The sequence below is a fragment of the Oryx dammah genome, unplaced genomic scaffold, assembly GCF_014754425.2.
Source record: "Oryx dammah isolate SB20612 unplaced genomic scaffold, SCBI_Odam_1.1 HiC_scaffold_21, whole genome shotgun sequence".
NCBI classification, from domain to species: domain Eukaryota; kingdom Metazoa; phylum Chordata; class Mammalia; order Artiodactyla; family Bovidae; genus Oryx; species Oryx dammah.
In genome coordinates this window covers 34,947,295-34,971,704 of record NW_024070205.1, presented here as the reverse complement: position 1 = coordinate 34,971,704, position 24,410 = coordinate 34,947,295, and the positions used below count along the sequence as shown (strand labels likewise).

The window sequence follows — 24,410 nt, the reverse complement described above, 5'->3', positions numbered from 1 at the left end:
GGTTGATATTTTTGGGAGGGTGGTGGTACCTTATGCTTTGTTTTCATCTATTACTAAAAATATTCCTAACACTTGATATTTACAAGTCTCATAAAACTCAAAATGTTCACTTACAAATGTGATTGTTCAGAGAAAATCATCATCTTCAAGGGAAAGAGGGAGAATTATTTGAGGCTTTTAGGTAACGGCTCAGTGGGGAAGGTGATAAACACCATCGATCCCTCTACCTTTATTCTAGAGTCTCCTGGGGGGGAAAAAAAATGTCTACCTAGAAGACTTTCCCAAAATGAAGCTCCTACAAGAAATTGATACAAAACTCTCAAGACTACCAAGACCCCAGTATTTGGTGGTTTCCCTGTGCCTGACAACACTAATTCATCCATCACGGAACTGATGGAAAAGCACCTGCGGCAGTGACAGAATGTGTAACGTTGCTCTGTCGCTCTCTACTGAAAAAGCACAAACACGGTTTCTCTGGGCCCTTTTCCGATTGAACTCCCGGAGTTTATACAAGTCTTATGAATTACTGAATTCAATTACGGTTTCTATTTATACTTAAGATAGAGACAGGACACAAGATACAAAATAGGTTCTAACTGGACTCTGAGCCCAGCAGATCTGAGTCATCGTTTGGCCTCTGTCCTGTCACTGGACGCCCTCCCTCCTGCTGGCAGGTAACTGCAGTGACTTCTGAGATCAGTAGGTGATTTAAGGCTTAGGGAGGTGAACGGCTGAGAAGGCCCACAGTCCAGGGCTTCTCCCCTGTTGAACAGACTTAAATACTCAGAAGCACGAGGACTACAAAGCACCCCACCCTGCCTTTTGCCTCAGCCAGGAAGCACACCAGCAGAAGAGAAGGGACTTGTGATCAACTGCCTCGCTCCTCCATGAAGCGCGAGACGTCAGGAAGGCGATGGTCCCCAAGGACTCGTACCTGGGCTTGGCTTCCTCCGTTGCCGCTCCCCGTGCCCCCTCCGCTGCTGCCTCCTCCGCTCCCCTGCTTGTGCTGCTGGGACCCGGTCATCTCTGCCATCCTCCTCTCCATCTGCTCCAGCCGCTCCAGGATGGACATCCTGAACTGGTTATCTAGGGCAGAACGCGGAAGGGTGAGGCTGTGTTCCAGAAGAAGGGGCATTAACCCATGGCCCAGTCCAGCCTGTAGGATGGGCATCCAAGACGATCACCCACTCAACCAGATCGCCTGGGTTTGTCCAGGCTGGTGATGACCCCGACACCTCACACAAGACCATAGCCACGACTGCAGCCCAAGTTCTCAATGAAAGGAACAGAAAAACCCTTTCTGTCAAGGTCCTGGTTTCAGGTTCCGGGACCCCATTTCTTTGTCAAATTCCCCAGTGGAAACCCTGAAGGGAGACCTGGTGGACAGGCCCCTAGAGCAAACAAATGAAATGAACACAATTTAAATCAGTGGAAGAAAGCAATCATTGGGATTTCCCTGGTGGTCCAGTGGTTAAGGATTTGCCTGGCAATGCAGGGGATGCTGGTTCAATCCCTGATCGGGAACTAAGATCCCACATGCTGTGGACCAACTGAGCCTGTATGCCACAACTAGAGAGCCCTGCGTCACACTGAAATACCCCGCATGGTGCAATGAAGATCCCTTGTGCCGCAGCGAGGACCCGACACAGCCAAATAAATAAAATAAAAGAAAGTTCAAGTTCATTTAAAAATAAGAAAGCAAGCAATCACTGTGAGAAAGAAGAATATACACAAACCCACACACATATATTTACATATATATATATATTTTTTAAAGTCATATCAGTTTTACCCAAACACTGAAAAAAAAAATTATTGTCTGATCCAGGCTCTAGCTGCAAACACACACACACATATGACAGCTGGGGTGAGGTAAGAGCTATGCAACGCCCTGAGGCAGAATGTTCAAGGAGCAGAAGCCATATGGCTGGACCACACCTGAGAGGACAGTAGAAGATGAAGTTGGAGGGGTGAGGAAGGACCAGACAGGAAACAGTTAGAACCCTGGCTGTGTCATATAATAGTGATATAACTCTGAACAAACTCTTTGGTGCCTCAATTTCCTTAACTCTTAAATGGGCATAGTAACAGTCCTTATCTCCAAGGGTTGCTGAGAGAATTTAACAAATTAACAGATTTATAAACGCCCAGGACATGGTTAAGTCCCAGACAAGGGTGCCAGCCATCAGCATCATCTTGTGGCAAGGGAATAAAATATCTTGGGAAATTGATCAACCTGCTGTGAAGCCACTATTTTCAAAACACAGCCATTTGAATCAAGAAAAGGAGTACCCCGGAGAAGAAATATTTTATCAGCCTCCCTTGTCATCCAGATTATAAGTCCTGACACTAGAGAGTAAGCAGTACTGCTCCACAACTAAGCCTGTGCTGTACCCGAGTGCTGCGACCACTGAAATCCACGGGTCCAGGAGCCCGTGCCCCACCACGAGAGAAGACACAGCAGTGAGAAGCCTGCACACCGCAACTAGCGAAAAGCCCCCGCAGCAACAAAGGCCCAGTGCAACAGAGAAAGGGCAAGGGCACACTCCGTGCACTACCCACCCACGAAGCAACTTCACAAACATTAACCCGTGACCCCTCACGACCCTCAAGTGAGCCAGGTTGCTGTCCTCGTCTTATAGCACCTGACTCTCTGCGACCCCACGGACTGTAGCCTGCCAGGTTCCTCTGCTCATGGGACTTCCCGGGCAAGAATACTGGGGTGGGTTGCCATCTTCTACTCCAGGGGATCTTCCTGACCCAGGGATTGAACCCACGTCTCCTAGGTCTCCTGCACTGGCAGGTGGGTTCTTTACTATTAAGCCACCTGGGAAGCCTGACTGAGGCATGAGAAGACACTTTATCTATCGGTCTCCATGACTCAGAGCTTGGCCACCAGGTGCTAAAATCAGGAAGGGAAAGTCATGGGAAGAGGAGACACACAAGAGCTAGCTGATCTTACCCCAGGGAACAGAACTTTTTTCTCAAAGTCAAAAGGTAGTAAGCACCTGTTTCAAGGGCAGGTTTTCAATACTGAATGTCAAATTGATCTCACTTTCCTAAACCACAGAAGCAGGACGAGAAAAGACTGCTTTGCAAGAATCGTGGTATTATTTTCTTAGTAAGCTATTTCCAGGAACACCACCAAAGGAAAAGCCTTCCTCTTTAAAAGAGAAAGGTGACATCTTTCCCCCCAATTTCATACAGACTAACAAACTCTGAGACCCCTTCTAAGCATCTCAGTGGCATGGTCACAGATGGGGGCTCAACCCTGAATGAATATTTGCTTGTGATGCATGGGACATGGCTCGTCATGCTGGGATCACTGATGGGAAACTTCCAAGCTGGTCCCAGAACCCTTCTCTGTGCCCTCTCCACTCCTGCTGCTGCTAAGTCGCTTCAGTCGTGTTCGACTCTGTGCAACCCCATAGACGGCAGCCCACCAGGCTCCGCCATCCCTGGGATTCTCCAGGCAAGAATACTGGAGTGGGTTGCCATCTCCTCCAATGCATGAATGTGAAAAGTGAAAGTGAAGTCGCTCAGTCGTGCCTGATTCTTAGCGACGCCACCAGGCTCCGCCATCTATGGGATTTTCCAGGCAAGAGTACTGGAGTGGGGTGCCACTGCCTTCTCTGCCTCTCCACTAGAAAAGAGGAATTTTGCAGAATGCAGCACTCCTCCATCTGAAGCCAACAGAAGACAAAGAATTTTACCTTTTAAAAGACAGTGAACTCAAGTGGAGCAGCAACTACCCTTCAGGTACATTTTTAAACTCTCCTTGCTTCCTCCTGATCCTGCCAGCCAGATAACCACCCAACTCTGAACACATGCAGAGAGCCTCACGCAGACTGCCGAACCAGCTTAAACATCCTGATGGTTTCTTCTGCCAGCCTGCAAATCTTGTGTCTCTTGAGTATGTGTTTAGAATCTATTCGCTTCTTTTGGAGCTTGGTTTGCACTGGTCTGGAGCACGGTGGCCAAGATTAACATGCCATGTCATGCCAACAGGGAGAAGGGCACAGGGCACGCCACGTGGCTGTGCTGCTCTGCCTGTTGAGGTCGTTCTGTTTCAGCTGAACTGCTGACAGTGCAGGCGGCCCTGGTTTGCGCCCCCAGCCCATTCCCTGTCCAAGCCCCTGCCAATGCAGCTGCCTGTCAAAACCGAACGACCCTGCAATCCCACTCCTGGGCACGGCTCCAGGGAAAAACATGATTCAAAAGGATACACGCACTCCAGTGTTCGCTGCACCGCTGTTTACAATAACCAAGACATGGAAGCAAACTAAATGTCCACCAACAGAGGAATGCATGAAGATGTGGTACATATATACAACGGAATATTTCACTCAGCCATTGAAAAGAATGAAGTAATGCCATTTGGAGCAACATGGACGGACCTAGAGAATATCATACTGAGTGAAGTAAGTCAGAGAGAGGAGAAATATCATACGACATTTCTTATATGTGGAACCTAAAAAGAAATTATACAAATGAACTTACAAAACAGAAAGACCTGCAGACTTAGAAAAATATGAACTTACGGTTGCTGGAGGGAAGGGATAGTTAGGGAGTTTGGGATGGTCATGCACACACTGCTATATTCAAAATGGATAACCAACAAGAACCTATTGTATAGCACAGTTTGGGGGAGAATGGACACACAAATGCTGAATCCATTCCCTGTTCACCTGAAACTATCACAACATTGTTAATCAGCTGCTGCTGCTGCTGCTGCTAAGTCGTGTCAGTTGTGTCCGACTCTGTGCGACCCCATAGACAGCAGCTCAACAGGCTCCTCTGTCCCTGGGATTCTCCAGGCAAGAACACTGGAGTGGGTTGCCATTTCCTTCTCCAGTTAATCAGCTAAGACCCAGTAAAAATAAAAAGTTTAAATTTTGAAAAAAAAATATATATATATTAAGGTCGGGGAAAAAACACTAAGTCACCAGTGCCTGCCCCAGGGGTCACTGGCTCCTGCTCCAGACTGAGTGTCCACTGCTGGCCCCACAGTGGACTGTGCAGGCAGCTCTCACACATTATCAAGCTGTTCTAAGAAGCACTTAGTGAAGATGCTTAGAAGCAGTTATTTACCTCTTAAGAAAACTGTATCATGCAGAATGGCATCACTGAGCCTACTGACTTCAAATGGGGGAGGTGGTGATGATTAAAATAAGAAACAATTGAGCTGGCACCCTGGAGCATCAGGACCATGGTACCGCATGGACCAGGAATCAGATCACACTTCCTTCATCATCTTAAGATGATGGTCTACAGCTCTCCATGACTGGCAAGTCAAGAGCAACAACGTGATGCTAGTTGTAGCTTTATAGCTTTATTAATTAAACCTTTATTGTAAGATAGCAAATTTAGAACCATCTCTCATGTTAATTGTGTTGCTGTTGTTGGCTAGTCATTCAGTTGTGTCTGCCTCTCTGCGACCCCATGGACTGCAGCATGCCAGGCCTCCCTGTCCTTCACCATTTCTCAGAGTTTGCTCAAACTCATGTCCACTGAGTTAGGGATGCCATACAACCATCTCCATCCTTTGTTGTCCTGTTCTCCTCCTGTGTTCAATCTTTTCCAGCATCAGGATCTTTTCCAATGAGCTGGCTCTTCACATCAGATGGCCAAAATATTGGAGCTTCAGCATCAGTATTTCCGTGAATATTCAGGGTTGATTTCCTTTAGTATTGACTGGTTTGAAATCCTGGCAGTCTAAGCAACTCTCGAGAGTCTTCTCCAGCACCACAAGTTGAAAGCATCAATTCGTCAGCACTCAGCCTTCTTTATGATCCAACTCTCATATCCATACATGACTACTAGAAAAACCATAGCTTTGCCTATACGGACCTCTGTCAGCAAAGTGATGTCTCTGCTTCTTAATATGCTATCTAGGTTTGTCATAGCTTTCCTTCCAAAGAGCAAGCATATACATCTTAATTGTGTATTACTGGATAAAGGTAATATAACTACTTAGAAGCAAAAGACTTCTGATTAAAAACCAGTTATAGATCCACTTATTCATGTGCAAGTATTTATGGAGCACCTACTGGGAACCATGAGATTAAAAGACACTGGCTCCTTGGAAGGAAAGTTATGACCAACCTAGACAGCATATTAAAAAGCAGAGACATTATTTTGCCAACAAAGGTCCGTCTAGTCAAAGCTATGGTTTTTCCAGGAGTCATGCATGGATTTGAGAGTTGGACTATAAAGAAATCTGAGTGCCGAAGAATTGATACTTTTGAGCTGTGGCGTTGGAGAAGACTCTTGAGGGTCCCTTGGACTGCAAGGAGATCCAACCAGTTCATCCTAAAGGAAATCAGTCCTGAATATTCATTGGAAGGACTGATGCTGAAGCTGAAACTCCAACACTTTGGCCACCTGATGTGAAGCGACTCATTGGAAACAACTCTGATGCTGGGAAAGACTGAATGCAGGAAGAGAAGGGGACGACAGAGGATGAGATGGTTGGATGGCATCACCGACTCAATGGACATGAGATTGAGTAAACGCCGCGAGTTGGTGATGGACAGGGAGGTCTGGCGTGCTGCAGTCCATGGGGTTGCAAAGAGTTGGACACGACTGAGCGACTGAACTGAACTGAACTGAACTGACTGGGTACCAGGTACTGGGGGATGCCTTAGTGAAGAGATCCCTGCCTTCCTCTGTTGACCAACAAATAATTTCCGCAGCCTGAAAGAACCTGAGTTGTTGAATTAACGCGGTGTGGAGGCAGGGAGGAGAGAACAATGTGCGGATGGAGGGGGCTGATGAGGTTCGCCCCAGTCTCATCCATGATGTTTCAAATAAAGCCAATGGTGATTCAGTTCTGAGAGGTTGCAAGTCCCCTGTCCTTGGGACAGTTTAAGTGAAGTGATCAGACTGCTCCCTCAGGAAACCCCGGATGCATGGAGAACAAGCCCAGAGTGCACGTTTCCTGGAGCATGTGAGCCTCCAGGGGTGTGTGCTTCTGTTCAGCCCAGTGGTTTTCGGGTGTCAGCAGGCAACAGAATCACCTGGAGGGCTTCTTGGTGGGCCCAATGCCCAGGACCTTTTGGTGTTGGGTTTCTAAAACGTTTATTTATTTTTCGCTCTGCTGGATCTTGTTCTAGGTGTGGCAACTGGGGGCTACTCTTGCTTGTGGTGCGTGGGCTCTAAGGCATCACTTGGGCTTCAGTAATTGTGGAACACGGGCTCAACAGTTGTGGCTCCAGGCTCTGGAGCACAGGCTCAGCAGTTGTGGGGCATGGGCTTAGTTGCTCCGTGGCATGTCAGACCTTTCCCCATCAGGGATCAAACCTGTGTCTCCTGCATTGGCAGGTGCGTTCTTTACCATTGAGTCACCAGGGAAGCCCCTGGGTGTTGGTGTTGATGCTGGTTTTGGTGTTGGTAGGCTTAGGAGAGCCCAGATGTTGCATTTCAAGCAAGTTCTCAGGCGATTCTCTGGTTTGGAACCACATCTTGAGGACTGCTGCTCTAAGACCCCACCCTCCCTCCACAAGAATGAACCCTCTCTCTGCCCAGTGTTTGTTAAAGAAAGACCCCAGGACCACCTGTTCCAGCGGAGACACAGGTTCCCACCCAAGGTGGACACATGAAATGTCACCTCCTGGACATCATGCAGGGGTACCCAATGGTTTAGCGCTAAAGAACCTGTCTGCTCTGCAGGAGCCATGGGTTTGATCCCTGGGTCGGGAAGATCCCCTGGAGAAGGAAATGGCAACCCACTCCAGCATTCTGGCCTGGAGAATCCCATGGACAGAGGAGCCTGGGGGGCTGCAGTCCCTGGGGTTGCAAAGAGCCGGATGCGACTGAAGCGACTGTGCATGCACGCACATACGTCATGGCGGATCCCTCCACACGGACTCCAACAGCGTCAGCTGCGCATCTTCTCAAGCACACGGCCAATTCACACCTGACAACACTTGAAAATGGTTTAAAATACACCTCCTTGCCCTGCTTGCTGCAACTAATCAGGCACCACTTTCTCAACCTCACCAAACCTTACCTCTTCATTGCTCTCTCCTCTCTCAGTGGGATGTCTTCCCAGGTGTGTTTTTATCTCCTGCTTCTCTCTAAAGCAGTTTATTTACTTGGATGGCTTCAGGGGATGAGATGGTTCAACTGCCATGCAGCAATTCCTTCCCACTACATTCAAGACATGTGCACCCACCTACCGGTACCCCAGATGAAAGATAAATGATGCTGATGGCTTTATAGCCAGTCTGGCTCACGATTCATTCCAAGCCTCTTCATGAGCCTGTTCGACCTGTTTTTTTGTTTGCTTGTTTTAGCAGAAGCCGCATTTCTAAACTAAGCAGTGATGAAAGAGTAAAAAGAACACTGAAGTAGAGAGAAGGGCTACAGGTTTAATCCTATCACCGTGTGACTTTGGAAAAATTATGATCACTTTGCATCTCAATTTTCTCATCCATAAAATGAGAGTATCTTATTGTTTCCTATGAGGATGATGAAACAAAGTAAACTTTTTAAAAAGTGGTCAGATTCTCTTAAGTCTGAATTATTATTGGGACTTCCCAGGTAGCTTAGACGGTAAAGAATCTGCCTGCAATGCAGGAGACCCGGGTTCAATCCCTGGGTCAGAAAGATCCCCCAAAGGAGGAAATGGCAACCCACTCCAGTATACCTGCCTAGAGAATTCCACGGACAGAGGGGCCTGGTGGGCTATAGTCCAGGTCACCAAGAGTCAGACATGACTTAGTGATTACACCACCACCAATTAACATTTACCTAAAATTTCTAAACAATACCAAAGTTTTAAACACACACACAGAGAAACTTCATGAAGTCAGATACCCACAGTATGTTTCAAGTTTAGGTCTGTGATTTGCTGCTGTCAAAGGGAAGAGTCCCAAGTGTCTGGGCATCTAATGAAAGGAAATGACTGTGTCAGGAACCAATAACGACCCAGACTAAGGCTCTCAGGGTTCAGCCACACCTACCATCACCTGCAGATTTTGTACAACTCACTTTAAATCTGGGAACCGAATGGATTTTCACACTGAGCAATACAACATGAAGCAATTTCTGACTTTATATCAGATAATCTAGTTAAAAAAAAAACTTGAATCCCTCCCTTGTGACCCACAAAGTAAAATGTCAAGTGTTTGGCAGGAAATGGGTCTTTGCCGACAGCCTCGGGCAATTGTTTAGGGGTCCTCTCATGCTCACTGGTCTCCAAAGCGACCAGGAATGTCATACGCTTTGGGGTCTTGGGGGGATGTCCATCTTTCTCCATATCGAACTGGTGACCTTCTTATTTTTCAGGGTGTAGCTCAAACATCCTTTCAGAATTATTATTCGTAGCTATCACTGAGCATCTACATGGCCTAGACATTCCACAGGTTTTATTTTTAGTCCTGGAAACAACTCTGATTTTCCTCTCCCTTTTACAGATGGGGAAGCTGAGGCTCTGAAAATGTGTTATTTACCCAAGGTCATGAGCATCAGCACAGGGACTTGAGCAGAGGTTAGGCTCTGAACCCACTTCCTAGTCCACCCAGCAAGCCTCCATGTCCTGCTCTGTGTCCTGAGAGCATTCAGCAAATGAACCTGTAGTTCTTTATTTATCTGGCCGCATCGGGTCTTAGTGGGGTACACGGGATGTTCCATTACCGCATGTGGCTGCGTTGCCCCAGGACATGTGTGATCTTAGTTACCCACCCAGAGACTGAACCCAAGTTCCAGGCACTACAAGGCAGATTCTTCTTTCTCTTTTAGTTTTTTTTTAAAAAATAATAATTTTAGTTTTTAAAATTAATTTAAAAGAATTTTTAAAACTATTTATGGCTGCATTTGGTCTTTCTCTAGCTGCGGCAAGTGGGGGCCACTCTCTAGCTGCAGTTCAAGGGCTTCTCACTGAGGTGGCTTTTCTTATTGCAGAGCACGGGCTCCAGGCTCATGGGCCTCAGCAGCTACAGCACACAGACCCAGGAGCTGTGGCACACAGGCTTAGTTGCTCCATGGCATGTGGAATCCTCCCAGCCCAGGGACTGAACCTGTGTCCTCTGCATGGCAAGGCAGATGCCTAACCACTGGACCACCAGGGAAGTCCCTACAGGTACTTTCTCACATGTGTCATTTCTTCCAGAGTGAGCTTTCTGCAAGTCTTGTACCCTTGGTACCAGATCCACAGTGGGTATACCCAGTCGGCGGGAAGGAATATCATGTTCTAATTTAAGCTCCTTCAGAAGCGAACTGATGGATGAGGTCAGCCACACTCTGGAACGAGGGCTCCAAATAACCTCTACTCTCCACAATGGGCTCCAGGGAGCTTTACACACACTAGCCCATTTTATCCTTTATTCCCAGGGAGAGAAAGAGCATTCAAAATGACTGAAGCCCCGTGGAGTTGTTGTGCAAGCACGTGAGAAAGCTCTAGGCGTTTCCCTGGGTGGCTGCCCTTTCCCTGGGGCTCAGGTAAGGAAGTTACATAAGTGCCATGTGTTGATGCAAGACTCTGGCAGAAAACGTGAGGAAGACCTGACTTTTCCATAGACACAAGCCGGGATTTCACGCAATGTCACTTTCCTTTGTCCACTGAGATTCCCATTATTAATACGGATCCTCACCTTGCAGGTATTCCCACTTTACCCAGGGAAATGAAGTATTTGGATCACGGTGCCTGGCAGCACACCTTGATGAAAGGACTGCCTCTAGGTAGTTACACAAGTGCTTAACAGGTTCAGCTTTTGGAGAATTGGGACATTTTTACTGTGAGACCTAAGAGATACTTTTGAGAACAGCCTCAGAAAGTGGGCATGGATTTGCACAGCCTGAAAATCAGCAAACAAATAACATCTGCAACCCCGAGAGCTTGTTATGACAACTGCTCGACCCGGGCCACTGCTGGTCTCACTGCCAGAGCAGGAGAGAAAGTTTTGCCTTGGCAGGTAAATGAATGAAGGCGCGATCATCAAATACCATCTGCTATTTTAAAACACGTTATTTGTGGCTCTGGCGCACATGTGCCCTCTGGTTGCTATTTGGACCGGGGACCAGAGGCCGTGTCTCCTGTTCCGTGGCCAGCCCTTGGCCATGCTGGCAGGAAGGGCTGTTGAAGCATAAGGAGGCATGACTCTGGCTATTTCTGTAGAGAACTGTAACTGCCGCTGAGGAAGCCGTCTGCATTCTGCAGGGGAGCTCAGAAGGATGGGAAACACGAGATCGCTTAATTCCTTCCCAGAATCGAGGGGCGGCCAGAGTGCCCAGAGCGGCTCCTCCCAGGAGAGCTGCTGAAGACGTCCAAGTGCAGGGGAGAGGGTGAGGCCTGCCTGGAGATAAGGCACAAGCTGTACCACTCTGATTTTCCAAAGCAATGGCTAAATTTAGCCTTAGGAAAAACTGCCTTCCTCCACTTCTTCACAACTCCCCAACTCTATGGACCAAGACGCCAGAAATGGACGTCAACAAGCCTTCTTAAGACCGTCTTCATTGGCCGGGATGGGGGACCTGGATTTCTTCCTGGTCTATAGTTCACACTGCTCACAAAGTCAGAGTCTCAGGTACAACAGGGAAAAGCCCTTTAAGCTGATGAAGAGCAATGAGATGAACTTCTGAGGGGTGCAAAGCCAACCTACAAGGATTTCTCCTTTGAAATCTTTCAGTGCAAGGCGGGCAAAGAGGCCCAGCCTCTATCCTCTAAGCACACAAAGGCTCAGTGGAACCCAATGAGCTCAGCTGGATTATGATATGGCATCCAGAGTGTAAGAGCACCTGGATTACACAGGAGCCAACCTCACTGTCAATCAAATAGCAAAGCAACTGCAGTTCAAGGCCACAGAACTGCAGCTAATGAGCGTGAGAGCAAAGGAGATGGGAACTCTGACAGACTCGCCACCTACCTTCATCAAGTCTACAAAAGAGGAGGCTTGCTAATGTCCCCCAAAGCACCACACTTGGAGGCCACTGCCTCAGCAGTTTCAGTGAAAATGAGAACTACTGCCATACACACTACACGCACAATACGTACAGATTGAGACATCCTAGAAATGGATGGAGCGATGGAGGAAACCACTGACACAAATGGGATAATTTTTTCCAATTATAAAATGCAGTTTATTATAAAGTTAAGGCTGATATGAAAATATTTCTTTCCTAATACATGTCTTAAAATTATTTTAAACTTCAGAGGTAACCACCATGCAAAATTGTTAACTTTTTATTTTGCATTGGAGTAGAGCTGATTCGGAGAAGGCAATGGCACCCCACTCCAGTATTCCTGCCTGGAAAATCCCATGGACGCAGGAGCCTGGAAGGCTGCAGTCCATGGGGTTGCTGAGGGTCGGACACGACTGAGAGACTTCACTTTCACTTTTCACTTTCATGCATTGGAGAAGGAAATGGCAACCCACTCCAGCGTTCTTGCCTGGAGAATCCCAGGGACAGGGGAGGCTGGTGGGCTGCCGTCTATGGGGTCACGCAGAGTCGGACACGACTGAAGTGACTTAGCAGCAGTAGCAGCAGCAGAGCTGATTAACAATGTTGTGATAGTTTCAGGTGGACAGCAGAGCGACTCAGCCACACATATACATGTATCCATTGTCCCCCAAACTCCCCTCCCATCCAGGCTGCCACATAACACTGAGCAGAGTTCCCTGTGCTATACAGTAGGTCCTTGTTGATTATTCATTTTAAATATAGCATTGTGGACATGTCAATTCCAAACTCCCTAACTATCCGATCTTCCTCCCCCCACCCCAGCTCCACCCTTAGTAACCATTACCAGAGGGGTCTTTAGAGGGAAAAGATATCAGGATGTGAGTGAGTGCTGAACTTTAAATGTCTTGCCCAGATGAGGTGGTAAAGGAAAATCCTCCATTTAAGAACCACAACTGCCAAGACGGGAACTTGTACAAAACACACAGGAATTGTCAAGGGGCAAGCATCCATTAATTAACTGCCAGCAGGTTGTCCTGGGGGTGCCCAGCTGTACCAAAAACACCACTCTGAGTCCTCAGGGAAGAAGGATGGGGAATCAGGGCCAGAACAGACTCTTGCTCTGAATGTCAACTGCATACCCCCTGCTGGGCCTCCACTGTCTAGTGCTGGTGTGTCAGGGTCCGAGGCGTGGAACGGTGAACAGCACAACTCAAGCTGTCGTGGCGGCCACCAGGGACACAAAAACCAAATGAGACGTGTGCCTTCATTTCCAGAACCCCATCCTGATGGAAGCAGAGGGCAATGAAGAGCGACCTCGATAGTTCTATGGGGCCAGCGCCTGCCTTAACTCTGTTCACTCATCTCCCTGAGGCCTGGCACATAGTTGGCTCCAAATAAACATTTACTGAACAAGGGACTTAATTTCCTCTGTTCAAAACAGAAAGTGTGAATTTCGAGCAGGACACGGCAAAGGAGATTGCGTAGGACAAAATATTTGTTTCCATTCATCATTTCCAGGTGACTTTCCTCCAGCCAGGTTGAAAAGCAGTTCCTCCCTTTCTCTCTTCCCTAATCCCATCAAACAGGCTGGGGACCAGGCATGTGAAAACAAACAAACTAACTGAGCCAGACACATGATAAGCTTTTGCCTTAGCAGCAGTGCTCCACAACACGGCTGGGGAACAGAGACGATGGTGGGGAAAGCCGAATACGCAATAAAAAAAGAAAACTCTGCCAATGAGAAGTGTTACAAGGTACCTGGGGCAAAGGTTTTTGTTTTTGTTTTGTTTTTTAAAAAGTCCTGGCTGCTTCTAGAGAACGGTGCTAATCCCAAGAGATGTTGTTTGCCCTGAGTTTCTGGTGATTTTCAGTATCTGAGTGAAACACCGTGCACCGTGCATTCGGGATTCTGGTTGAAAGAAGCCTCTCGATCTTTCCAACTCACTCCCCACACATTGCTTAGAGCTGCCACCGCAAAGCTTTCTCCCGGGGCTAACTGTAGGAATGCCAATGTTCCCAAGCTGTCCTGTGACCTCGTGAGAGAGTTTAAGTCCAAGATGTTCCACAATTACACATTTTTTAAAACTCTGGATTCTACAGAGAACTCGAAAGTGTACTAACTACAGTACTGTTTTTTTCTACAATGCCATAAGATTCTGTAAAACTCTGGGATAAATACAGACAAAGAGGTCCTTTTCAAATCAATTAACTGAAATGTCTCTATTTTAAAAGAAATAGCTATACTGTTTTAAAATACTGGATGTATTTTTTTAAAAAAGGTTAAAACAGATAAAATGATCTAAAGATACTGTTTTACAAGTTATCATAGGTCTTTCTGACAAATAGAGAAATAGTTTTAAAGATCAAAGTTATACCACTTTAACCATTTTATTCCAAAATAAAATACTTCTCCAAGGGAACCACCAGACCCATAGAAAAATTTTAACCACTAAGCTCCTTTATTCAGCACTGTTGTGATCCCTGTGAGGACCATTTTGTGTCCTGGCTCCAGAAAAAAAGTGGAAGTAAGTGAAAGTGTTAGTTTCTTAGCTGGTCTGACTCTTTGGGACCCCATGGACTGGGGAAGCCTGCCAGGCTCTTCTGTCCAAGGGATTCTCCAGGCAAGAATACTGGAGTGAGTTGCCATTCCCTTCTCACTGCTTAAAAACACGCCAAGGGCTGCTCTCCTGTGTCTGCAGGCTACTAGCTTCCATACTTTTTGAGTTTGTGGAGGCTAATACTATTTGGTATTACTGGGTTGACCAAGACGTTCTTTTTGGTTTTCCCATAAGCACGTACAGAAAAACCCAAACAAACTTTTTGGCCAACCCAATATCTCTTCCATCAGCACTCCATCCCTAGACTCGAGTCATCTTCAAATTTTTACAAATTCCCAACGAGTGAGGCCTCAGTGAATGTATTAGTGAGGCCACTATTCAAACATCCCTTGGAGTAGGTGGAAAAGCTAAAACCTTATAGCGCTTTTCACTCAACGGGGATGCAACTTGATGGGGGGTGAGGGGGATGCAACAGTTGTCGGGTCATCTTGCTATCCTCGGGGACCTCTCCAAATCGGGCTTCTTTCATCATCCTACAGGGGTTCGCTGGTGGCTCAGTGATAAAGAATCCGCCTGCCATGCAGGAGGCTTGGGTTTGATTTCTGGTCTGGGAAGATCCCCTGGAGGAGGGCATGGCAGCCCACTCCAATCTTCTTGCCTTGGGAAATCCCATGGACAGTAGAGCCTGGTGGGCTACAGTCCATGGGGTTGCAAAGAGTTGGACACAACTTAGCGACTAAACAACAACAAAAATCATCCCACTCCAAGTATAGCTGGTCTAAAGGTTCAGGGAGCAGTTAATGATGGAACAAAAGGTGAATAACCAACTCAAACTGTAGTGGGAGCTAACCCTGCTACACACCCATCAGAAATCCCTGACATGGCCCCCCTCTCTTTTTCTTCCCTGCTTCTTCCCTTTCGCTGGTCTCCCTTCCCTGCCTTCACCTATCCTCCCCACCCTAACCTAACTCCCTCTTTTCCTCACTTAACCTGGATCCAGGTATGTCTCTTTGAGATGACTGATAAAAATACTTACGCTTAACAAGAGATTAGAGAATATGGAGATTCATGAAAAGAGTAAACGAAAGCTCACATAAAGCTGTTATACAGAAAATACACACTAAATGTCCTCTAAGATGATTAACTGTGAGCCTCAAATTTGGCTGAACTTAACAAACACAGCAGAAAAAGGGAGGCAAGATCAAGATCACATCAATTGCTGTGGACAGCATGGCTCTTCTAGGTACTAAGCACTGAGAGAAGATACTAGTAAGAAAGGCTGTGACATAATGCAGTGGTCCCCAAACTTTTTGGGAACCAGGGAGAAATATTTCCATGGATAGAGTAGGGAGATGGTCTCAGGATGATTCTCAGAAGGAGCACACAACTTAGATCCCTCGAATGCACAGCTCCCAGTAAGGTTTGAGCTCCTATGAGAATCTAATGCTACTGCTGATCTGACAGGAGGTGGAGCTCAGGCAGTAATATGAATGACAGGGAGCAGCTGTAAATATAGAGGAAGCTTCGCTCGCTCGCCCGCCGCTCAACTTCTGCTGTGCAGTCAGGTTCTAACAGGCCACGGACTGATGCTGGTCCATGGCCTGGGGTGGGGGTGTTGGGTATCCCTGATTTAACAGACCTCAACATCCTTGCAATAAAAGGCAATGCGTGTGTGCATGCTAAGTCGCTTCAGTCATGTCCAGCTCTTTGTGACCCTATGGACTGTAGCCTGCCAGGCTCCTCTGTCCATGGGATTCTCCAGGCAAGAACGCTGGAGTGTGTTGCCATTTCCTCCTCGAGGGAATCATCCTGACCCCTGGGGTGAAACCCATGTCTCTTGCATGTCCTGCGTTAGCAGGCGGCTGGGCTCTTTACCCCTGAGCCACCTGGAAAGTTAAATGTGCACTATAAATTGCTGGTGGAGAGCTAATGGCAGGCATGTCTCCTAGCACTTATCTGATCATTTTTTATGGTAGGGAGTGTCTTACATACATGTCCTATAAGTAATTCCAACAAAAGGGTTTAGGAACTAAAACTAGTCCTAAAGGATACCCTGATACAGACAGTCTCTGTGTGAGAAAGCTCCTGGTCCACTTTCAGTTCAGTTCAGTTCAGTCACTCAGTCGTGTCAGACTCTTTGTGACCCTGTGAATCACAGCACGCCAGGCCTCCCTGTCCATCACCAACTCCCGGAGTTCACTCAGATTCACGTCCATCGAGTCAGTGATGCCATCCAGCCATCTCATTCTCTGTCGACCCCTTCTCCTCCTGCCCCTAATCCCTCCCAGCATCAGAGTCTTTTCCAATGAGTCAACTCTTCGCATGAGGTGGCCAAAGTACTGGAGTTTCAGCTTTAGCATCATTCCTTCCAAAGAAATCCCAGGGCTGATCTCCTTCAGAATGGACTGGTTGGATCTCCTTGCAGTCCAAGGGACTCTCAAGAGTCTTCTCCAACACCACAGTTCAAAAGCATCAATTCTTCGGCGCTCAGCCTTCTTCACAGCCCAACTCTCACATCCATACATGACTACTGGAAAAACCATAGCCTTGACTAGAGGGACCTTAGTCGCCAAAGTAATGTCTCTGCTTTTGAATATGCTATCTAGGTTGGTCATAGTTTCCTTCCAAGGAGTAATTGTCTTTTAATGTCGTGGCTTTAACCTACCACAAACCCCAGCAAGGTCATGTGGGTTAATGGTGAATGTCACCCAGGAACTAGTGTGGGAAGCTGCTTGACCCCACATCTCTTTCCACTGCCTCTGGTCTTCCTCCTAGGAGGCTCCTCCTCTCATTGCTTGTGGTTCAGTCAATTCTTCCTCAGACAACCTCTGACACACTGAACCACCTCTTTAGCCACATTTTCCTTCCCTTTTCATTGTTCTAACTCTTGGAGATACAGCAGAAGGATTTCTGTCATTCTCTCTTTTGTTCAATTTAATAATAAAAATATGACTGTAATGATCATGGATTGCCAAAGAACTGATGCTTCTGAACTGTGGTGCTGGAGAAGACTCTTGAGAGTCCCTTGGACTGCAAGGAGATCAAACCAGTCAATTCTAAAGGAAATCCATCCTGAATATTCATTGGAAGGACTGATGCTGAAGCTGAAGCTCCAATACTTTGGCTACCTGATTTGAAGAACTGACTCATTGGAAAAATACCTTGATGCTGGGAAAGATTGAAGGCAGGAGGAGAAGGGGACGACAGAGGATGAGATGGTTGGGTGGCATCACCGACTCAATGGACATGAGTTTGAGCAAGCTCCAGGAGTTGGTGATGGACAGGGAAGCCTGGCGTGCTGCAGTCCATGGGGTCGCAAAGAGTCAGACATGACTGATCGACTGAACTGAACTGAACAAATCATGGATAATAATATTGTTAGGGTTATCAAGAAACTGAAATTATTTACTTTCTCTGAGTTTATTCCTCTAAAAAGTTAAGACAGCTGGAGTTTGTAATTTCAGAGAATCACTTAGGGTTCCACCAGTAAATTAAGAATCTTCACCAACAAGTTTCCATTGACTGAAATTCTTTTATTTATACATTTATTAGTATTCAAGAAGCTTCATTTAATATTCCAATGTGCAGTTCATTTTTCCATTTGTTTTGGAACATGTAAGTATAGGCTATGTATATATATTATGTAGATTAGTTAGTTCAATGTTTTATAGTTTATACGGATATATGCATGCACACACGTTATTTTAAATTTTTCTTCTGCAAATTCTGAGTATCTATTATGGATTCAAAAGGTTTTTGTTCTCAGTCTAGGCTGGGAATCTACCCACCATTTACTGCACTGTTTGTCTGAGAAATATTACTCAACTTACCTAAAGTTTTTAGAATATCATCAACTTTAGGATGAGCACTTCCTATTTTTTACATTATTAGATGAAACATCTTTAACATGCACACACAAATGCCAGAGGCATCGATTCTGGCTAGAATGGAATGAGTGGTTTCTTTCACTAGAAAAGACAAAAGCGTATTTAAAGAAATCTTTAGTGGATTAATCCAAACCACAGAGTGCAATATTAAGGACCTGAATCCTATTTTCTGAAAATGATCTTAGGGAATGTTAGTCAGTACCCATTTAAAAGTCTACTGAAAGGTGATGATTCTGGGGAGTCTTCAGTTAAAATGGGACCACGAAAATGAAAGTATGGAATGAGCCTTTTTATATATAAGCTTCTGCAGCTTCAGAATGAAGGGTGCTTTCTCAAGGAATATAAGACTCAAGGGTGAAGATCAGTGCAGTATGCCTGCTCAGCACCCCTTCCCTGCACACTGGCCACAACTCTGTGTTTCTCCTCAGTTCAGGTGGTTCTAACCCCAATTCTTGTCTCCGGGGGTGGGTGAGCCAAGTCTCGCTAATGAGGGTACCATCCCTCCTTATTCAAGTGATTGGACACAGGAGTCAAGGTGGGCCAGTAACAGAACATTTCCTGGAAGTCCTGGAAAAGAAGTGCCATCTTCTCAGAAATATTTGCTAAACTGGCAAAATATAAGCCTGGAGCTTGAGAGGGCCATCCTGCTACAGCTTTAGGAACTTCTGCCTTAGAAGAAAATCAACACAGAGAAGAAAGAGCTAAGAGAGGGAGAGACAGGTTCCTAGCGACACCACTTGAGCATCTGGAAGCAGTTGTACTTGAAGACAACTCCAAACCGGACTTCAAGAGAGTCAATAAACTGCCCTTTTTTTTTTTTTTTTTTTTTTTAAATAGAAGCCAGTTAGAGTTCTGTCACATAAGGCTAAAAGAGGGGCCTGAGGTGAATCCATCAGCTGAAATGTGGATCCTTCCACTAACTAAATCCTGGAAAAGTTCTACTTTCACTTACAAAAAAAAAAATCAGTTTCATTAAACAGACCTTAGTGACAGTACCTAAGAATCATTCAAAGATCCCTATTAAACATGGGACAAATTTTGGCAGAAATAAACTGTCATTCTCATTTGAAACATTCTGATTGCCCAAATAAATCAGAAAAACAGAGAAAGGTACACTAAGCTCCTGCCTAGCTAGACACCTTCTGCTGTTGAATTAAATACTTACAGAAGTTTTTTAACTCTTTCAGGCCTTAACCTACTGCCAAACTGACAGTCATAAGAACAGATACATACCACAAAAGAGAATCACTACAGAATTGCTGCTGCTGCTAAGTCACTTCAGTTTATGTCTGACTCTTCGCAACGCTGTGGACTGTAGCCTGCCAGGCTCCTCTGTCCATGGGATTCTCCAGGCAAGAATACTGGAGTGGGTTGCCATGCCCTCCCCTCCAGGGGATCTTTCCAACTCAGGGATCGAACCCATGTCTCTAGGTCTCCTGCACAGGGAGGTAGGTTCTTTACCAATAGCACCAACTGGGAAGACACTGAGATTTAAAGACAACTGTGAATTATCTAATCCAGCAGCTTTCAACAGGTTTTGACTGTGGCCCACAGAAAGAAACAGAGCCCAATACGTGCACATGCACACACACACACACACACACCCCACCTCTGAAACAAAGACTTCCCAAATTGATACTGACCGTACTACACGCAATGCATTCTGATTTTAATAACTAATGACACTGACCACTAAGTTAATTTCCTGAACCACTACTAACAGACTCAGAAAACAGGTGAGGCACTGATCCAGGGCTGTAAGGTGACTTACCTACGATTTCTCATTTACTTAGAGGCAGAACTAAAACAAAAACCAAGTATTCATCTTACCGTATTATATTCAAGCAAACAGCTGTTACTTTCACACATTTCAGCAAGTTTCTGGCCAATCTTAAGAGAGCCCCAAAGAGGTTCATTCATGTGAATAAACCTGAATGGGAGATGGAGCTCGGGTCTGAATTACCAACAGGCAAGACTGAACTGAATGCACGAAATAGGATCAGAGTCATGTTTCTTTCAGAACATTTCCCTTATGTTCTTCTCACTCTGTCTGAGGAATAACACCATGCATACAATTTTGTGGTCAATGAGCAGTATTTATGAAAGTTCAGGGTCAGTAGGCGAAGACACAGCTTCAGTGACAGCCTGCCCCGCAAAGAGCCACTAGTCTAATCTGGGAGCTGAGGATAAAGGGTTCATTAATGAGATCAGGTGTGAGTTTGGCTCAGAGAATAAGGAGGAAGAATTTTAAAGGGTTCATGCTGAGTAGCTGCTGGGGGGTGGGGGTACGGTGGGGGAACAGAGTGGGGGATCAGGTTTGGAGGGTGGGGAAGGTCAGAAGAAGGAAGGAAAATACTGGTTCATTTTGGTAGTTGATAAATGTACATTTAATACATTTGGTGGCACTTGTAACAAAGAAAAACCAGTCATTTGACTTCAGGGCAACCCACTTAGGCAGGGTAAAGACCCTCACCGTGACTTTCATGATCAGGAGCTCCAAAGTCCTCAGGTGAGGGGTCACCCAGCAGGTTCCCAGGCACTTCCTAAATGTTCAAAGTGACTGATATTAACCTGCAGTTTTTAAGCTGATTCAATGCACCTCGTTTAGACTTTTCCCACCAACAGAGTTCATCGATGGCTGTCAGAACTTCCATGAAATATAAGAAAAGGAATGGCATGTGAGGACGAGATGGCTGGACAGCATCACCGACTCAATGGGCATGAGTTTGAGCAAACTCTGGGAGACAGTGAAGCACAGGGGAGGCTGGCATGCTGCGGTCCATGAGGTCACAAAGAGTCAGATATGACAGAGCGACTGAACAACAGCAAATGACAAGTGAGAGGCAAGAAAGAGACAATTAAGCCTGTGTCACTTCTCCAATTGCCAGAGAGCTTAGAAGGCAGGACACGGCATGCCTCTAGAAGGTGTGGAAGGCTTTATGGAATGGAGGGCCCTTCCTATCTTCATTAGTGCCCTCAACTCACTTCCCTGGACCCTCACTTTCCCTTTGCCTACACCCTCTTTATTTTACCTATTTTCACTACATAATATGTATCTCTGTAACCTCCCTCGTTGTTCAGTCACTAAGTCATGTAAGCTCCCTTAACCCCCTTAAAAAAAAAGGTGAGGTGTATGCAAATAAACTACATCACATGTGGATGCCAAAAGCTTTCTGGCAAAGGAATATATAACTGCAATAAACTCTCAAATATTCAGCTTATGTAGTGTGACAAGATGCCACGGTTGATATTTAACAATGAACACTTGGCAGCACTCTGAGAGTCTTCTTTCTAAAAGATCGATGGGATACAAATACCAACCCATTTTAAGTCAGAGAGCAAACCCTTTTAAGTGTAAGAAGATATGGCAGCCACACAAAAACATTTGTGAAAGGGGTGGGGTAGTGGATACCGCTAAGGAAGAAGAAAGGAGTTTCCGAAAACCACTGCACTGGCGGGAGAATGGTGGCAACTTTAATGGAATGGTCTTTATTGACCCTTCTGGGTGATACCTAAAGTTGAGTTTTAAAGAAATGTAAATATGAAAATAAAATATAAAATTTCCCTTAAACATTTAAAACAGGCAGCCTACAAGTACAGCTCTGCAATGTCAGAAGTTCACAACAGCGAGGCTAGAAAACATCAGAAAAATTATGATGGTTCCCAAAGACAATTCTCATAACTGAAAAGGACATTTCCGGCAGTGCCAGAATGCACAGGATCATGAGCTGAGCTGAGCTGCGCACTGGAATCTTGGCCATCAATACGTGCTTCACACCTTTCTCGTGGGAAACTTCCAAGGTCAACTGATTCTTTAACTTCACCATCTTTCTCCGGTAAAGTAAAAAATTTTCAGTTCCACCCATTACCCATGTTTTCTAGGACAGCCCAACATGAATGTGCTACATCAGGGCCAGCTGCTGTAACAAGCAGGAAGGCCCAGCAGAGCCCTCCACAGAGGACTGAAGAAAACAATAAGGGGTCTCTACATGTTTACCACAAAAGCACAAGAGTTAGAATCCTTAAGGGATCGATGTTGTTATTAACTACTGCACTAAATACTGAGCTTCCACTTGGGTTATTTGGAACATAATTAGGATGAGTGGGTCCAGGTCCCTTAGGAATTCGAGGCAGTCCTCTGCTTGTTTTCACCTAGCTGAATTTATTTGGGAAATGCATACCCTGTAAGCAAATGTTGTTTTTAGAACATTAAACATTGTTGTATTCCTGAAATCTAATACTAAAAAAAACAGAGAAACATAAGTTTATTTGCTGGAGAAGGGAATGGCAACCCACTCCAGTATTCTTGCCCAGAGAATCCCATGGACAGAGGAGCCTGGCGAGCTACAGTCTATGGGCTCCCAAAGAGTCAGACACGACTGAGTGACTAACACACACAAGCTTCTTTGCTATCATCTGATTTGGGTCTTAAAATAAGAAATATCTTTCTATAAGCAAACATCATGAAAAGTGCTACTGCTTAATATATTTCTTTTAATTAGGTTCCAAAGCAATAGTAAGACACAGATTCTTTAGAGAAACTCTGAAAAACTCCTTCAGACTGAGAGAGAAAAAGACTCCTTTACATGAACCAGCCATTTTATCATGTGTGATAAAACTTTGGGTGAGCACAATTTTTAAATTCCAGGTTTTGCCCCCACTGGTGGAAGAAATATAATGCATTCAAGCAAACAAATACACGAGGCACTTCATAATTATCTGAGAGCTCTTCTGTTTATTGCATCTGCTTTGCCAATTAGGTACTTCAGATTTGCCAGTAGAAATCATGCTAAGCAATGGTGAACAAAATACAAAACGGGCTTTAAAGCTGCCATCATTCCCTGGTGAAGCCATTGATTGAGAAGATAATTTGCAAGGGTATTACGTTTTCAGATATTTGATGCCTGCACAAATCTAAAGACTGAAAAACCGTCTCAAACATTTGAAAACAACCGGGGCCGCCTCTGACATTGTGCAATACCAAGGCGACCAAAGCAGGCGAGATCTTATAAATGCAAGAAGGTCACGCTGAGCCTGGCTGGTGGAAGATAGGGTCAAGGCGCCTCTCCCGTCCCTGGTCTGCAAGTAAGCAAGGCTCTCAGGAAGTTCTTCCAAATCTTTAGATTCTGAATTCAACCAACTTTCCCCGCCGTGTTCTACGCACAGATTAATAAAACGTTCATTCACTCCATTGGCCTGCTAGCAAAAGGCAGCCTCCAACCGCCGGATCCCGCAGAGGCGCCGGGGGGCCGAGAGCCAGGCGGTTCGGCCCCTCTCCCCGCGCCCGGCCGCGGGAGCGAGCACTCCATCCGAAAAGCCCGCCGCCCGGACGCGCTTCGCAAACAAAAACCAGCCGGCGGCCCACGGGCGCCCGCGCCGCTCGCGCCCGCGCTCCCCCGACGCGGCCACTCCCCGCACGCGCGTCGCCAGGCCGCCACTCACCCAAACACTCCCACTGGCTCGCGCGCACACTTGTGTCCGCACACCCACGCCCGCCCTCCACCTCCCCACCACACGTGCGCGCTCTCCCGGACTCGTCCCTCCTGCACCCCCACGAACACGCGTGGGCCCACCCCACCCAGACACATTCGGTAAACACGCCGGGACCCACGCGCACTCACGCGTCAAAACACACCGGGCCACTGCGCTCTCTCCATCAGCTCGCACGCCCCCCCCCACCTTCCTACTCCCTCCGTAAACACCCGTGTTTGCGCCCCCGCCCCGCAAACATGCGCACGCCCTCCCCCGACTCCATCCACACACGCCCCGCACGCTCATCCAAACACCCCCTCCCGCACGCTCGCCCCGTAAACACTCTCGCCGGCCCCCACGCGCACCCGCCGTCCAAACACACTCCTCCCTCCCGTGAACACGCACGCCCCTCCCACGCCCCCCCCGCGCTTCCACAGCGCGCGTGTCCTCGCACCCGCTCCTCCGACACGCTCCCTCCCCCAACTCCGCGTAAACACGCGCGCCCCCGCCGCGAGCACCGGTGCTCCCCACGCCCCGGCCGCGGCGCGCGCCCGCCCCCGGCCCCGCCCCCGCGCGCTGGGCCGCCCCG

General features: G+C 46.7%; 1 protein-coding gene across 10 annotated transcripts in view; it reads right to left on the bottom strand.

Annotated features, from left to right (window-relative positions):
- The window catches only part of CAMTA1 (calmodulin binding transcription activator 1), an 89,276-nt gene that overhangs the window by 32,050 nt on the left and 32,816 nt on the right, over nt 1-24,410 (bottom strand). For all 10 annotated transcript variants that reach the window (XM_040263319.1, XM_040263320.1, XM_040263311.1 and 7 more), the window contains exon 2: nt 935-1,086. In XM_040263319.1, the coding sequence (XP_040119253.1) occupies nt 935-1,072 (138 nt within the window). In that variant the 5' untranslated portion in view covers nt 1,073-1,086. The remainder of the gene's footprint in view (nt 1-934; nt 1,087-24,410) is intronic.